Source organism: Adiantum capillus-veneris, chromosome 11, assembly GCF_014529385.1.
Source record: "Adiantum capillus-veneris isolate H3 chromosome 11, ASM1452938v2, whole genome shotgun sequence".
Lineage (NCBI taxonomy): Eukaryota > Viridiplantae > Streptophyta > Polypodiopsida > Polypodiales > Pteridaceae > Adiantum > Adiantum capillus-veneris.
In genome coordinates this window covers 77,227,651-77,243,119 of record NC_140941.1, presented here as the reverse complement: position 1 = coordinate 77,243,119, position 15,469 = coordinate 77,227,651, and the positions used below count along the sequence as shown (strand labels likewise).

The following is a 15,469-nucleotide window of genomic DNA, read 5'->3' as shown; positions in this document are numbered from 1 at the left end:
CACAATTGTTGTAGCTCTTCCAATAGTGGACAAAGATACACATCCAGATTCCCCACTTTATATCGCCCTGGCACAATCAAGCTTAGCCATAGGTGCCCCTTCTTCGTAGTCAACCACGGGGGAATGTTGTAGTTGACGATGACAACGGGCCATACACTGTAAGATGTTGATCTTTGACCAAATGGATTTACGCCATCCATAGGCAGGCCTAAGCGCAAATTTCGAGCTTCCCTGGCAAAATCCGACCATGTTCCATCTATATGTTTCCAGGCTGCGCAATCTGCAGGAATTCGTAGCACACCATCCGAAGATTTATTCTCCTCATGCCATGATGGTAGGGCGGCCATGGACTTACATTCGAAGAAATGCTTGATGCGAGGAAGCAGAGGAAAATGTCGCAAAAACTTTTGTGGAATTTTTGTCCCGTGGAGATCTACTCGATATCTTTCGGAATCACATTTCGGACACTTCTCCATGTCTATGTATTCCCCTCTAAAAAGAATGCAGTCATTAGGACAAGCGTGGATAGAATTGTAATCCATCCCCAAGTTTCGCAAAATCTTTCTTGCTTCATCTCGGGAATCTGGCATCACATTGTCAGCTGGTAGTATGTGCTCTTTCAGCAATCTACACAACATAAAAATACGATACAGTCGTGTAAAAATCTATCAGATCATTATACATTTAGAGTTTTATTAAAGTAAACTAATTGTAATAGATCACCTGAAAAGCGTTGTGACTCTAGTGTCACTCCATCCAAACTTTGCCTGCATGTTGAGAAGAACCAGGAGTGCTTTCAATCTAGACATACGTGCTCCATTATACAATGGCGTATCGGCTTCACTTTTCATATCATCATAGATAAGCCTTTCTGAATCCATGATCGTCTCGATCATTTCATCAATCTCGGGCTCAAACATTGCCTCGTTGGGAATGTGCTCTGCATGATCATCCCCCGAGCTGTCAGAGGCTACATCTTGTGGCCTCACATATGCTGCTTGACCAAAGCGCCTGCGAACACGTCTATTGGGTTGCAAGATTGCTGCTTGTTGCCAGCGTCAGAGTCCGACGAGTTATAATTGGAAACAACTCGATCTATAATAGATGGATCGAACTCGCCAAATTCGCGAACGTGCTGCAAAGAAACACGTCTTGTCCGTCGCACAGCATGCTTGCATTGATTACAAGGACATAAGACCCTCGTTGAGAGATAGGTGTTTCGGTTGGACGGTCCCACATCCTCGTCACTACTCATAATGAGGATAAAAATCTTATAACCTGGACAACAAATGTAATATTCTATTGGCATTCTTCGTCTTATCTCTCTCTCTCTCTCTCTCTCTCTCTCTCTCTCTCTCTCTCTCTCTCTCTCTCTCTCTCTCTCTTTACCTCACATTCTCTAGTCATGTCCAATCCCCGCACACCTCGGTCTAGAGGTGCACGGAGATCAGAACCACCGGGTTATAATCTCGTCTTTATTGGTCAATATAACCTATATTTGTGGGTACAAGAAATCTACACACCCACGTCTACATGATACTGCATGTAGTGGACAAAACCCCTTTGCCTCTTCTCTAGCTATAGCACTTCACAACATCTTAACATCTTTTCACAGTAGATCTTTTCACTGTTCGTCTAACTCTAAACCCTAAACCGTAAGTAATTCTTGCGTGGACTCGATCTAACGTAAATAAGCGTAAATCTAAATAAACGTAAATCGAACTAAAAATAAACCTAAATCTAATTTAACGTAAGTCTACATCTAACCTAATCTTTAACGTCTTTTGGGATAGTTTCCTACGACGTTAAAACTCTCTTCTTCTTGTGTGTGTGTGTGTGGGTAAACCTAAATAAACCTAAGTCTAATCTAATATAACATAAATCTAAATCTAACGTAAATTATGTTATATTAAAAACAAAGAACTAAACTAGCAAGGATTATAAGAACCTTAAAACTGATTTAACACATAATTTTTCACATAACTCGGCAAGAGTTGGCATTCTCATCACTAAAGATGTGAGCGTTAACTTCCGGCGGTGACGCTGCCTCATCTCCATCCACATCTGACGACAGCAATTGGCCCTTTAGACCGTTCTTGCTCTTGTTACTAACTTTGAAGTTGCTGTTGAATGACTAGAGGTTGTCTAGATGGTCATTGTGTCGGGGATGTAGTGACTCTTGCCGCCCTGAAGATCCACCTTCTTCCCTATCTTCTGAAGACATTTCACCAGTACTTTTGGATCGACGGAGCCCACCATGAGTGAAGGCAGCAATACCCTATATTCCATTGAGGGCTTTCTTCACCCGCTTCATGCAAGCATCGCAGTCTATGGAGACCTAAATCTAATCTAATATAACGTAAATCTAAATCTAGCGTAAATAAACGTAAATCTAGTTAAAAATAAACCTAAATCTAATTTAACGTAAGTCTACATCTAACCTAATCTTTAACGTCTTTTAAGATAGTTTCCTACGACGTTATAACTCTCTTCTTCTTGTGTGTGTGCGCGTGTGTGGATGTGTGTGCCAATAAAAAGAGATAAATGGTATAACCTTTCTATCACCCATGCCAAGTATGATAGATTGATTATGCCATTTCCCTCTTGAATAATAGGTCTTGAGTTCAACTCCTCGTCGGCTAGATCTTTAGGTCTTTTAATTTTAATTAGTTTCCTACGACGTTAAATTAGTTTCTCTCTCTTTCTCTCTCAATGTGTGTGCGTTTTTTTGGATCGTATGCATGCTTTCTCTCTCTTTTCCTCTCTCAATGTGTGCGTTTTTTGTTTATGGATGTTCTCTCTCTCTTTTCCTCTCTCAATGCGTGCGTTTTTTGTTTATGCATGCTCTCTCTCTCTTTTCCTCTCTCAATGTGTGTGTGCATTCTTTGTTTATGTATGTGTGTGTGCGTTTTTGTTTTTGTTTGTACTCTCTCTCTCTCTCTCTCTCTCTCTCTCTCTCTCTCTCTCTCAAAAACACTATGTGTGTATGTGTGTATGTGTGTGTGAGAGAGAGAGAGAGAGGGAGAGAGAAAGAGGGGAAGGGAACATGAGAATGAGGAGAGGGAAGGAGCATACCTGGCTCTCCTTCCTCTCCTCGTGTGTGTGTGTGTGTGTGTGTGTGTGTGTGTGTGTGTGTGTGTGTGGAGAAGAAAAAGAGAGAGAGAGAGAGAGAGGGAGAGCGTTACCTGCTCCTTGCTTGAGGGCGCCGAAAAACTCAGATCTGAGATCTGAGTTTTTGGGCGCGCTCGGTTATTTTTTTAGCCCAGCCGGCGTCGCTATGAGCGTCGCTATGAGCGTAGCAAATTTCTTTGTAAATTTGCGATGCTCATAGCGACGCCGGGATTTTTTTTTTTGAGCGTCGCTAATATGAATAGCCTCTTGTAGTGCACCCCTTCTTGGATTCTTCACAGGATAAGATTGAGTCAGTGAACCTACAGACCCCTCATCTAGAAACCCTGAAGAGCGAGTGCGTCTCATGCAAGTTCCTCTTTTTTCAGCTTCTTGATTATCTACGACAAGAGAAAGTAGAAACATATTACTAAACATGTACAGAAAATAAATCAAATAGTTTGCAACTACTCGATGCAAAGAATTAAGAGACATGTCACTAAAAAATTCCAACACTTGATTCATCAATGAGCATGGATACAATAGGGGTGCAATGGATTGCACATGCCTTCTAAAGACATCTTCTAATTGCATAAAGTTACAAAAAAACACACTCATTGCTTTGCATTTGGTTTCTTTCTCTTCCTAAATGAATCAAGAGGTATATCCATTGTGGGACTTCCACCTAAGTTCTTGGGAGTCGATTTCTTGCGCTTTGGTGTTGGCTTCTTCCCCGCTGGAGGGGGTGTTGCTTTCACCGCATCTGCAACTGCCTCATCTGATGCATCTTCTCTAGTGTCCACACTTGGTGATGCTTTGGCACTCAACGGAGAACGCAACAGCCTTCTTGGAGTTAGTTGTTGCCTAGGTGATTTGACTGCAGAAGACTTTTCCATCAAGATGTCTTCAACTACTCCACGTACTGCATCCCCTACGGTAGACTCCGCTTCAAGGGCTGGCTGCATCCCGCGGGTAGACTCCGCTTCAAGGCCTGGCTGCATCCCTGGGGTAATCAGGCCATTCTTCCTTGTGGAATGCATCGTCTTGTTGGAGCAAGCATGCGATGATTGTTCTACAAAGCAAGCTATTTACAAAAATACACACATAAATACTGATTTTGGTACCTACCAGTGGCCTGCGTAGAGACTCTCTCTATTGTTTTCCTCAATGATTCTTGTATACAGGTCTTTGTTGCAATGTATGTACCTGCAAATGATTTCATTAAATGCAAGAGTTTAAACTACCAATGGAAAGTGGGCCTGCAATAGTAGTGACACAGTGACTACCTGCACTTGATTCTTTCATCTCACTCTTCACCTTCAGACCAATCATATGCTTAGCTCTAGGGGGAACAGACATGTTGCAATCTAGTGCAACACAATAGCCATAGTCCCTACATACATGTGCGAAGCATAGCATATGGTACACATGGGTGCAAGGCAGGGAGAATACATCCAAGCTTCTGGCATCGAACGGGAATCCACATCCTACACAATGGTAGAACCCATTAAGTGCCACCTCGCTAATGCTCTGCTTAAGATCCACATGAGGAAAAGGCTTCATCAAAATGGCTCCCAGGTTATGTGAAGTCCTCTCCATGGTAACACAAAATTTAAAGTGCTTTGATTCCTGTGCTATGTTGGTCTCTACTTCTGCAAGTAGTGCCTGTGAAACAAAGAAGACAACACATCGAATTTAAGTCTCAATAACCCAACAAAAGCAGATTGCTGAAAAGAATATGCAGCGTGAATCTTATCCCTTATTTGCAATACCACATATAAGACAAGCACTTACTCTATATGCTATAAACACAAGCTTGATGTGGTATATGATATGCACTGTGCTATATAGCACATAGCACAGTCCAAGTATAATGTGCTATAAGTGCTACATAGAGTATGCACTGTAGATCATAGCAGAGAGACTTTTTAAAATACCAGATATAGCCCAAACATTTTCTCTATATATGCTATATAGCACAAGCTTGTTGGGTATATGATATGCATTGGGCTATATGAGACATAGCACATAGCATATAGCACAAATATTGTGCTATGTAGCACATATCACAATTAGTGATGTGCTATGTAGCACATAGCAAAAATAGAGATTGTGCTATATAGCACAATTCACTATTCCACACACTCCAGGGCTATATTGTGAACATATAACACACAAAATGTGTTATTTAGCACATAGCACCTAAAAAGATTGTGCTATGTAGCACATATCAATATTTAACACACACTTTAGGGCTATACTATGAGCATATAGCATACAGGTATACTATATAGCACATATTACACATGTCCATTGTGCTATGTATCACATAGCACATAACCACACAAAGCACATAGCATAGAATCACACACATTCCAAATAGATGAGGGTACTATTGTGAACATGATGCACCTAGATTGAACTATAAAGCACATAGCACATAACCACACATAGCATATAACCACCCACTCCATGAAGATGATGGCTATGGTGTGACCATATAGCACATAGCAAATAACCACCCACTCCATGAAGATGATGGCTATGTTGTGGCCATATAGCACATATTTTGTGCTATATAGCACATAGCAGAAATAGAATATGCTCATACAGTACATAACCATATAATCCATAACACTCTAACCACATAACCACATGGAAGTGAACCACATACTCCAAAACAAAGTGAAGCACATGTAGGAGGGTATGCACCTTTTCTTTAGCCACATTGGCTTTTAATTCAGCAACGTTCTCTCTAGTAGTACTCGAGAACTGTCCAATCAAATCAATCAGGCATTGTCGAGCTACAGGGTCTTGCACGCAATCAATCTCCATTTGCAACTTTATGGCCAAAGTGTTTGAGCTTTGAGCACCCTCAACCCTATGCAATTCTCTAACTTGATCCTCTACCTGCTTCTTTGTACCCTCAAGTCTTGACTTATAGTCTTGCAATCTGGCCTCTACAATATTCTTCATTTCTGCAAGTGCCCTGCTATCCTCCTCTGCCAATTGTACCAGGCATCCTCCTGTAGGCACGCTTGACAATGGTACAGACGTACCTTCTGTTTGCAATGATGATCTGGTAGAGGCAGCAGTGGTTTTGGAACCTCTCCCTCTACCACTCATCTGCTCTTCCCACCTCTTGATCTTGTTTTGCAAGTTGTCTTTCTTCTGAGGCTCTCATTGCCCTCTCTGCAAAGATAGCCCAAGAAATTTGATGTTTGCCAGATTCACAGCAGTTTTCCAATGCAAAGGCCTTTGAAAATTGAGTCCCTACTTCATACATGAAGGGACCCTCCTGGTAGACATCGCAGTGTCTCCACACAAGCTTTTGTAAGAACTCCGACCGAGCATGGTATGACTTCACTTTCTTCTGGCTACCCGGAATAGGCTTTGGGCATATAAAGACAGCTTCCCAATCCTCCTCAGATATGTCATTGTTTCCTGTCAAGCTACGCAGATCAACTCCCTCCAATGGCAATCCACGCTCTATATGAAATTCCTCGGCAAGACGACAAAACTTCGTATGCAGAGGTGGTTGAATGTTCCTAACTAGACTGCTGCTTGCTTGAATCGGATGCTTTGAGGAAGGTGCCATGATGCAGTCTCAAGTGATATACCTGCACATCATCCAATGAACTCATGAGATGTGGTGTGCCCTCGCTTATCATCCGTGCTAAAAAGAAACAAGAACTTCATGGGCCTGCTCTTGTAAGCAGGGCATTCAAGGTGATGTGCTATGGGATTTGCCCCAAGATTTCATGTAGCTTGTGGACTAGCAAATTACCTCGGGAGCTCGCCTCTTGTTGCAAATGAGCAAGGTGTGGCACTCATGCAGCTCCAAATGCAGCTTAATGTAGCTAAATGATCCCAGGTGGGGCGCGCGTGCTCAAGGAGTAGAGAGTGTACATGTTCAATCGGAGATACATACCTCGAAGAGAAGAGGGCGGTTACTGCAATCATCCTTGAAGGAGCCAAGCTTGCACAGTAGAAGCTCTAAGCACAATAGACCTTGACCACGCACGTGCGAGAGAGAGAGAGAGAGGCGGGGGGTCGGGGGGCACGGTGTAAGAAACTGCCAACTATTCATGAAACAAAGTGGGTGTGTGAAGGCTGAATTTTTTAGTAAAACATTTTTTAGAATATAAATTTGGACATCTGAAATATGGCACCAGTGACCATACCCCCAATGTCATGCTATGCTATTTAATTATATCACATATATAGCTTTCCACCTATTCATGCTTTCACCCATCGACCTTCAACTTGTATCCATACGCTGGCTTCATATACAAAACAAGCGTGTACACCAACCTCAACCTGTGAAGCATCTGCCCCATACATCATTAGTCTCCCACTTTCTAGAGAGCTCTCTATAGCAGACCCCTCATCAAGAGAGCCTTGAAAACCATGCACAACTACCTGTAAAGCAGCTTTCAAAAGCATGTCCATCAATAGCACAATACCCACCTTTAGCAACCTGTTTTCCATTACCGTTGTTTTTGCATAGCCCAACCTACCTGTGTTCCAAGCATACCCTTTGTCGTGGATCGTTCAAATGGCATACATTCCATACCTAACTCACCTTGCCAAGCTTCGTCCACCATAGCCTTTGATGATTCATCTTCCACCACCTCATGCGGGAGCAAATTGGATTGCTCAACCACCTTTGCTTGCTCTTCAAGGACTTCATCTTCGACCACATCATTTGCTAAGAAAAAGAGAAGGCCATGATCTATTACCTCATTTTTTGATAGGTCGACATCATCAACACTTGGTGGAATACACTGCCGCTCTTCATTACATTGAATAGGGCAAGGTTGCCCAACCCCCGGGCTAGCTTCCTCCTGCACAGCTTCGACCATCGCATGGAAAACACCATCACACTTTTCTTGCGAGCTCTGATCCATAGCTTCCTTTGAGTCTTCATGCATACACTCTGCGGCTAGGACCTCATCCTTGCTAGCCGGACCAATAGACTCTTGTATAGCATCACACCAGCTTGGAGGCACAAATTGAAATGAAGAACTGAAACGGCTTACCAATGGCAAAACAGCTACCTCGTTGACGCTGACGTTTCTTTTGGCACATGATGAAGCTCCATTGTCGAGCTATATCCATAAATTGCAGGCTTCAACAAGCCCCCATCTCTAGCTTCTTCTTTGCTTTCCTACTCTTTGCCTTTGCCAAGCAAACCATTTGCTCATAATCCTCTGCACCACCACACTCGACCTTCTCTCTGATTCGCGGATGCAAGCATGCTAGAAACTGCTCTCGCTTGAAGTGGTCTCCATTTTTCACACATGTAGCAGCAGCTACGCTTTCCCAAATAGACTCAAATTTACCCAAAAACAAAGAAAAATCTTCACTTACATCCTGCTTTAGCTTGCTCAATTTCTCACCCAAGTCTGATGGAGAAGCCCCCTTTTGAAAAGCTTCAACAAACTGTTTGCGAACCTCGCTCATCGACTGACGATCTGCGATGTTCAAACCGTCCAGTCAAGCTTTGGCTCGCCCATGTAGAACCAATGGTAGGGCCTTCAATTTGGTTTCATGTCCACAAATTCTCAACTGCAACAGGTATAGCTCCAGATCGGAAAACCAATCTGCAGTCTCTTCTTCTCCAGCAATCACCAAATCAATTTCATGCATCATCTTCAGGCTTTAAAACTTCACCGAGGAGCAATCAGTCACATCCTCAGTGGGGGCACCACTGATGGGATGGGGGAAATGGAACAACACACAGGACACAAACTCGATGTCTCTCTATAGCCCAGCAAGTATCTAGCACCCCAAGCCACACAGAAACACGTACACACGCACACTATCCGCCAACCTTCACACCAAGGACTTGCCTACGAGCAACTTCGGCTACACACAATCACCTTTACCGACGCACCCATCAATGCACCCATATATGTAAACACACTCACACCGGGAGACCTCGCAAGCCTCGACCGCATACAAAATCACACTCACTCTGCAACCACAATCAATCAATCTCTCTCTCTCTCTCTAGAGACACACACCAAAGACCCGGAGCCACTGTAACTACGGGCACTATGCACGAGACAAGATATTCGAGATGGAATAAGCAGACTTAGACAACACAAAATAACCCAACAATGATTGCTATACTTTCATCAAAAGAAACTCAATACACCATCTTCGAGAGACACACACTCTCGAATCTTTTTTTCACCTGCTGGACAACCACCGAAGCCCTCGTTAAATAAACTCAATACACCATCTTCGAGAGACACACTCTCGAATCTTTTTTTCACCTGCTGGACAACCACCGAAGCCCTCGTTGGCCTCTTCTTGTCCAAAGTTCCTCAATCGATTCGCCTCGTCATGCATAGGTAGCCCCGCCCTCGTCTTTACTCCCCGATGATGGACCCTTCAAGCTTCTTGCAGCCTCCCGTGACTCCAATCACCCTTGTCGCTCTCTTTTTACATGCCACCTCGCGGCTCCAATCACCTCCCATCGCTGTCTCCCGAGCCTGCTCACGGCCCTTCTTCTCAGATCATGCAGCTCCTTTCCCCATGCCTGTACCGTCACCTCCTTCTACTCGCATGCAGCACTTGATGCTCCCTATGCCCCCCACACACCAGGCCAAGTTCTCCCCTACATGGGCTCCTCCAAGTGGTTGCCCCCTCTCTTTATGGATGGCGCCATCACTTGCCTGTTCCCAAGTGGCGCAACTTTCTTTTCTGACGGGCTGCAACTCCTCCTTCTCACATGGCCCTGACCTGCAGCCGAGCCACCCTCTTTGATGCAACAGGTGCAGCTCTCAACACCTCTTGGCTGCCCACTGGCGCCCCCTCACTGGCTCCTCCCCAGTGACCTTGTTGCCCTGCCCACCACAGATGGCGCCCTCTTTGGCCGCGCCTGCTCCACGAACTCCTTCTTCTGCAGCAGCGCTTGGCCTACCCACTCAGAGGCCACGCGCCCCGTACACCTTCTCGACCTGCTCCTCTTGCAGCAGCCCCGTCCTGGCCTCCCTTGCAGCTCGCTCGCTGCCTTCTCCCCCTGTACCAACAACTGGCCCGCTTTCTCTCTTTCACAGATGGCCGCCTTCGTGTATGCTAACTGCCGTCCTCTCTCCGCATGCGCCACCTCTTCAAGCTTCCTAACTTGTGCTGCCATTCCACCAGACAGGTGGTGCCCCTTGCCCCCCAGTTGGCGCCCTCATCGTTAGCACCACCCGGTTTTTGCATGGATCCGATTTTCCTCCAGTTAAGCTCAGCTTATTTTTAGAAAAAAACTCTTCTTGGTTCCCCTTTCCCACTGCCAGTGCAGTGCTAGCTTCAGCACGCCTTAAATAACTATAATTGTACCTCATGTCACAGCTTTGAATGCCTCCTTCAAACTCTAGCATCGATCTCTTTGATAATTCATCCCTATTTTGAAGCCACAGTCACCAACCATAACCGCCGAGCGAGAGTTAATAGCATTGGTGTCCAAACACCTAGAGAGCCTTGAACTCGTCGAACCCGAGGAAATACTTTTGCACACATCATGGTACTATTAAATTGGCTGGAGATATACATCAACCTGAAGTATCCTCAAGCATTCCAATTAGCAAAGCTTTTGAGCCACATTTGACTTGTTATATACCCCATTTGGCATACACATCACTGTGGGACCTATTCCCGGTTGCACCTGGTATTTGTCCAAGCCTTCTGCTATCACACTGTCTATTGTCCTTTACCTGTTGCTGACATTTTCCTTGGGCCGACCAAATCTGGCTGCACCATCATTGCCCAAACCCCTTGTTGAGCATTTATGCTCAACCATAGCATTATTTAGTTAATATATCAGTGCATAAGAAGAAAACTGATAGATATTATTTACATAAGCATTTGATAGATAGAGAGAGATATTCATCTGCTGTAGAGCACGCCCGGGTCAACTGGAAAGCCTGGAGATTTTCCAAGCGCAGTGAAGGCCCCACCTGGGTCAAATACATGGCGTCGAACACAACCATCTGTCTCTAGTACATGCATAATCAGCCCCTTTTTTGCACCTGTAAGCCCAAAAATCAACCTCTCGTGCAACTTGACATAACATCGACCTTCAACCTGTATCCATACGCTGGCTTCATATACGTAACAAGCGTGTACACCAACCTCAACCTGTGAAGCATCTACCCCATACATCATTAGTCTCCCACTTTCTAGAGAGCTCTCTATAGCAGACCCCGCATCAAGAGAGCCTTGCAAACCATGCACAACTACCTGTAAAGCAGCTTTCAAAAGCATGTCCATCAATAGCACAATACCCACCTTTAGCAACCTGTTTTCCATTACCGCTGTTTTTGCATAGCCCAACCTACCTGTGTTCCAAGCATACCTTTGTCGTGGATCGTTCAAATGGCATACATTCCATACATGACTCACCTTGCCATGCTTCGTCCACCATAGCCTTTGATGCTTCATCTTCCACCACCTCATGCGGGAGCAAATTGGATTGCTCAACCACCTTTGCTTGCTCTTCAAGGACTTCATCTTCGACCACATCATTTGCTAAGAAAAAGAGAAGGCCATGATCTATTACCTCATTTTTTGATAGGTCGACATCATCAACACTTGGTGGAGTGCACTGCCGCTCTTCAATACACTGAGTAGGGCAAGGTTGCCCAACCCCCGGGCTAGCTTCCTCCTACACAGCTTCGACCATCGCATGGCAAACACCATCACACTTTTCTTGCGAGCTCTGATCCATAGCTTCCTTTGAGTCTTCATGCATACACTCTTCGGCTGGGACCGCATCCTTGCTAGCCGGACTAATAGACTCTTGTATAGCATCACACCAGCTTGGAGGCACAAATTGAAATGAAGAACTGAAACGGCTTACCAATGGCAAAACAGCTACCTCGTTGACGCTTGACGTTTCTTTTGGCACATGATGAAGCTCCATTGTCGAGCTATATCCATAAATTGCAGGCTTCAACAAGCCCCCATCTCTAGCTTCTTCTTTGCTTTCCTGCTCTTTGCCTTTGCCAAGCAAACCATTTGCTCATAATCCTCTGCACCACCACACTCGACCTTCTCTCTGATTCGCGGATGCAAGCATGCTAGAAACTGCTCTTGCTTGAAGTGGTCTCCATTTCGCGCACATGTAGCAGCAGCAGCTAGGCTCTCCCAAATAGACTCAAATTTACCCAAAAACAAAGAAAAATCTTCACTTACATCCTGCTTTAGCTTGCTCAATTTCTCACCCAAGTCTGATGGAGAAGCCCCCTTTTGAAAAGCTTCAACAAACTGTTTGCGAACCTCGCTCATCGACTGACGATCTGCGATGTTCAAACCGTCCAGTCAAGCTTTGGCTCGCCCATGTAGAACCAATGGTAGGGCCTTCAATTTGGTTTCATGTCCACAAATTCTCAACTGCAACAGGTATAGCTCCAGATCGGAAAACCAATCTGCAGTCTCTTCTTCTCCAGCAATCACCAAATCAATTTCATGCATCATCTTCAGGCTTTAAAACTTCACCGAGGAGCAATCAGTCACATCCTCAGTGGGGGCACCACTGATGGGATGGGGGAAATGGAACAACACACAGGACACAAACTCGATGTCTCTCTATAGCCCAGCAAGTATCTAGCACCCCAAGCCACACAGAAACACGTACACACGCACACTATCCGCCAACCTTCACACCAAGGACTCGCCTACGAGCAACTTCGGCTACACACAATCACCTTTACCGACGCACCCATCAATGCACCCATATATGTAAACACACTCACACCGGGAGACCTCGCAAGCCTCGACCGCATACAAAATCACACTCACTCTGCAACCACAATCAATCAATCTCTCTCTCTCTCTCTCTCTCTCTCTCTCTAGAGACACACACCAAAGACCCGGAGCCACTGTAACTACGGGCACTATGCACGAGACAAGATATTCGAGATGGAATAAGCAGACTTAGACAACACAAAATAACCCGGCAATGATTGCTATACTTTCATCAAAACAAACTCAATACACCATCTTCGAGAGACACACACTCTCGAATCTTTTTTTCACCTGCTGGACAACCACCGAAGCCCTCGTTGGCCTCTTCTTGTCCAAAGTTCCTCAATCGATTCGCCTCTTCATGCATAGGCAGCCCCGCCCTCGTCTTTACTCCCCGATGATGGGCCCTTCAAGCTTCTTGCAGCCTCCCGTGACTGCAATCACCCTTGTCGCTCTCTTTTTACATGCCACCTGGCGGCTCCAATCACCTCCCATCGCTATCTCCCGAGCCTGCTCACGGCCCTTCTTCTCACCTCATGCAGCTCCTTTCCCCATGCCTGTACCGTCACCTCCTTCTACTCGCATGCAGCACTTGATGTTCTCTATGTTCCCCACACACCAGGCCAAGTTCTCCCCTACATGGGCTCCTCCAAGTGGTTGCCCACTGGCGCCCCCTAACTGGCTCCTTCCCAGTGACCTTGTTTCCCCGCCCACCACAGATGGCGCCCTCTTTGGCCGCGCCTGCTCCACGAACTCCTTCTTCTGCAGCAGCGCTTGGCCTACCCACTCAGAGGCCACGCCCCCCGTACACCTTCTCGACCTGCTCCTCTTGCAGCAGCCCCGTCCTGTCCTCCCTTGCAGCTCGCTCGCTGCCTTCTCCCCCTGTACCAACAACTGGCCCGCTTTCTCTCTTTCGCAGATGGCCACTTTCCTGCATTCTAACTGCCGTCCTCTCTCCGCATGCGCCACCTCTTTAAGCTTCCTAGCTTGTGCTGCCATGCCACCAGACAGGTGGTGCCCCTTGCCGCCCAGTTGGCGCCCTCATCTCCAGTCGTTAGCACCACCCTGTTTTCCAGGTTAAGCTCAGCTTATTTTTAGGAAAAAACTCTTCTTGGGTCCCCTTTCCCACGCCCCGTGCAGTGCTAGCTTCGGCACGCCTTAAATAACTATAATTGTACCTCATGTCACAGCTTTGAATGCCTCCTTCAAACTCGAGCATCGATCTCTTTGATAATTCGTCCCTATTTTGAAGCCACAGTCGCCAACCATAACCGCCGAGCGAGAGTTAATAGGCATTGGTGTCCAAACACCTAGAGAGCCTTGAACTCGTCGAACCCGAGGAAGTACTTTTGCACACATCATGCTACTATTGGCTAGAGATATACATCAACCTGTAGTATCCTCAAGCATTCCAATTAGGAAAGCTTTTGAACCACATTTGACCTGTTATATACCCCATTTGGCATACACATCACTGTGGGACCTATTCCTGATTGCACCTGGTATTTGTCCAAGCCTTCTGCTATCACACAGTCTATTGCCGTTTACCTGTTCCTGACACTTTCCTTGGGACGATCAAATCTGGCTGCACCAACATGCAAATATTGGCCCCATTCGACCTCCTGACGCCACTAGATGCCATCTGACGTACCGGCTTACTTCATGTCATCCGCCCGCGGGAAGCTTCCTCGAGAAGTTTTACGCGCTACCAACTCCTCATTATTATAGAAAAAACACACTAGTACTGGTGATAGTGAAACATTTTGTCCTACCCGTACACATGTGGGCCCCACGTAACCACTTGGATCTGGAAAATGGGAAATTCTTTATTCGATGCACCATGCATGTGTATATACATATGCGCAATCCCTTGCTCCAAAATTGTCCTAACAATGGTTTCCTAGTAGCGGCCAAACCAAAAGCTAAGAGGTTATTTCTAAGCAGAGTCAAACGGCCCTAGACCAATCGAAACGTCCAATTGTTAAGTTAAGCCGATTGAAACATGCAACTAGCCAATGATAAGCGAAAAGTTCTAAACTAATTAAAATGATCAAACCCTAATACTTTTAACTAATCGTTTAGTCTAAAGAGACTAAAATGGTCAAACATATTAAACAAAATATGTTTTAATTTAAACATTAACAAATTAACAAGTGTTTTTGTTTAAGTATAAATGCTTTAAACGAAATCCAAATAACTTAATTAATCTTTTTCAAACTTATTCTTGTTACCATATTTATTATGTTTGATTGTGAATAATAATATTTATTCAAAACTTGAAAATAAAAAATTCAACTTTTTTTTAATCTTTAATTTTTTTATATGGTATGATATTCTATAGAAAAATTTATATGTGTGTGCGCACGTTGTCGTGTGCTAGCACGTCCATAATAGGAACATGTGATGAATACCACTATGATGCATGTATCTAGATGCGTGGAAAAATCCCTATAAATGTATATATGCATGCACAATATATAAGGTAAAATGATATACCTTATCTAATAAATTATTTTGAGAGTCATTTTTCTACCCTACCTTAATTTCTTTATGATAATTTGTCCTCATGTATATTTAGTATGAAAACACTGCAACATAAGCCAATGCATTAGTT

General features: G+C 44.8%; 2 protein-coding genes and 2 pseudogenes across 3 annotated transcripts; all 4 read right to left on the bottom strand.

Annotated features, from left to right (window-relative positions):
• Positions 1-3,671: 3,671 nt before the first annotated feature.
• Positions 3,672-9,081, bottom strand: LOC147447487 (uncharacterized). 2 transcript variants are annotated; one of them, XR_015189625.1, is made up of 2 exons: positions 5,821-9,081; positions 3,672-4,773 (listed from the first exon to the last, which is right to left on the bottom strand). XR_015189625.1 is itself a non-coding variant. In XM_086523265.1 (2 exons), exons 1-2 carry the CDS (start codon positions 6,232-6,234, stop codon positions 4,330-4,332), a joined length of 858 nt encoding a protein of 285 aa, XP_086379391.1. In that variant the 5' UTR covers positions 6,235-7,592; the 3' UTR covers positions 3,672-4,329. The 2 variants fall into 2 exon arrangements, 1 of the variants encoding a protein (XP_086379391.1); XM_086523265.1 differs by having other exon boundaries at positions 5,821-7,592.
• A 142-nt stretch (positions 9,082-9,223) lies between these two features.
• LOC147447486 (uncharacterized) lies at positions 9,224-12,031 on the bottom strand (annotated as a pseudogene).
• Positions 9,224-12,039, bottom strand: LOC147447485 (uncharacterized). Its single transcript, XM_086523266.1, has one exon. The coding sequence runs from the start codon at positions 10,256-10,258 to the stop codon at positions 9,935-9,937; it is 324 nt and encodes a 107-aa protein (XP_086379392.1). The 5' UTR covers positions 10,259-12,039; the 3' UTR covers positions 9,224-9,934.
• LOC147447484 (uncharacterized) lies at positions 9,224-14,284 on the bottom strand (annotated as a pseudogene).
• Between the last annotated feature and the right edge of the window lie 1,185 nt (positions 14,285-15,469).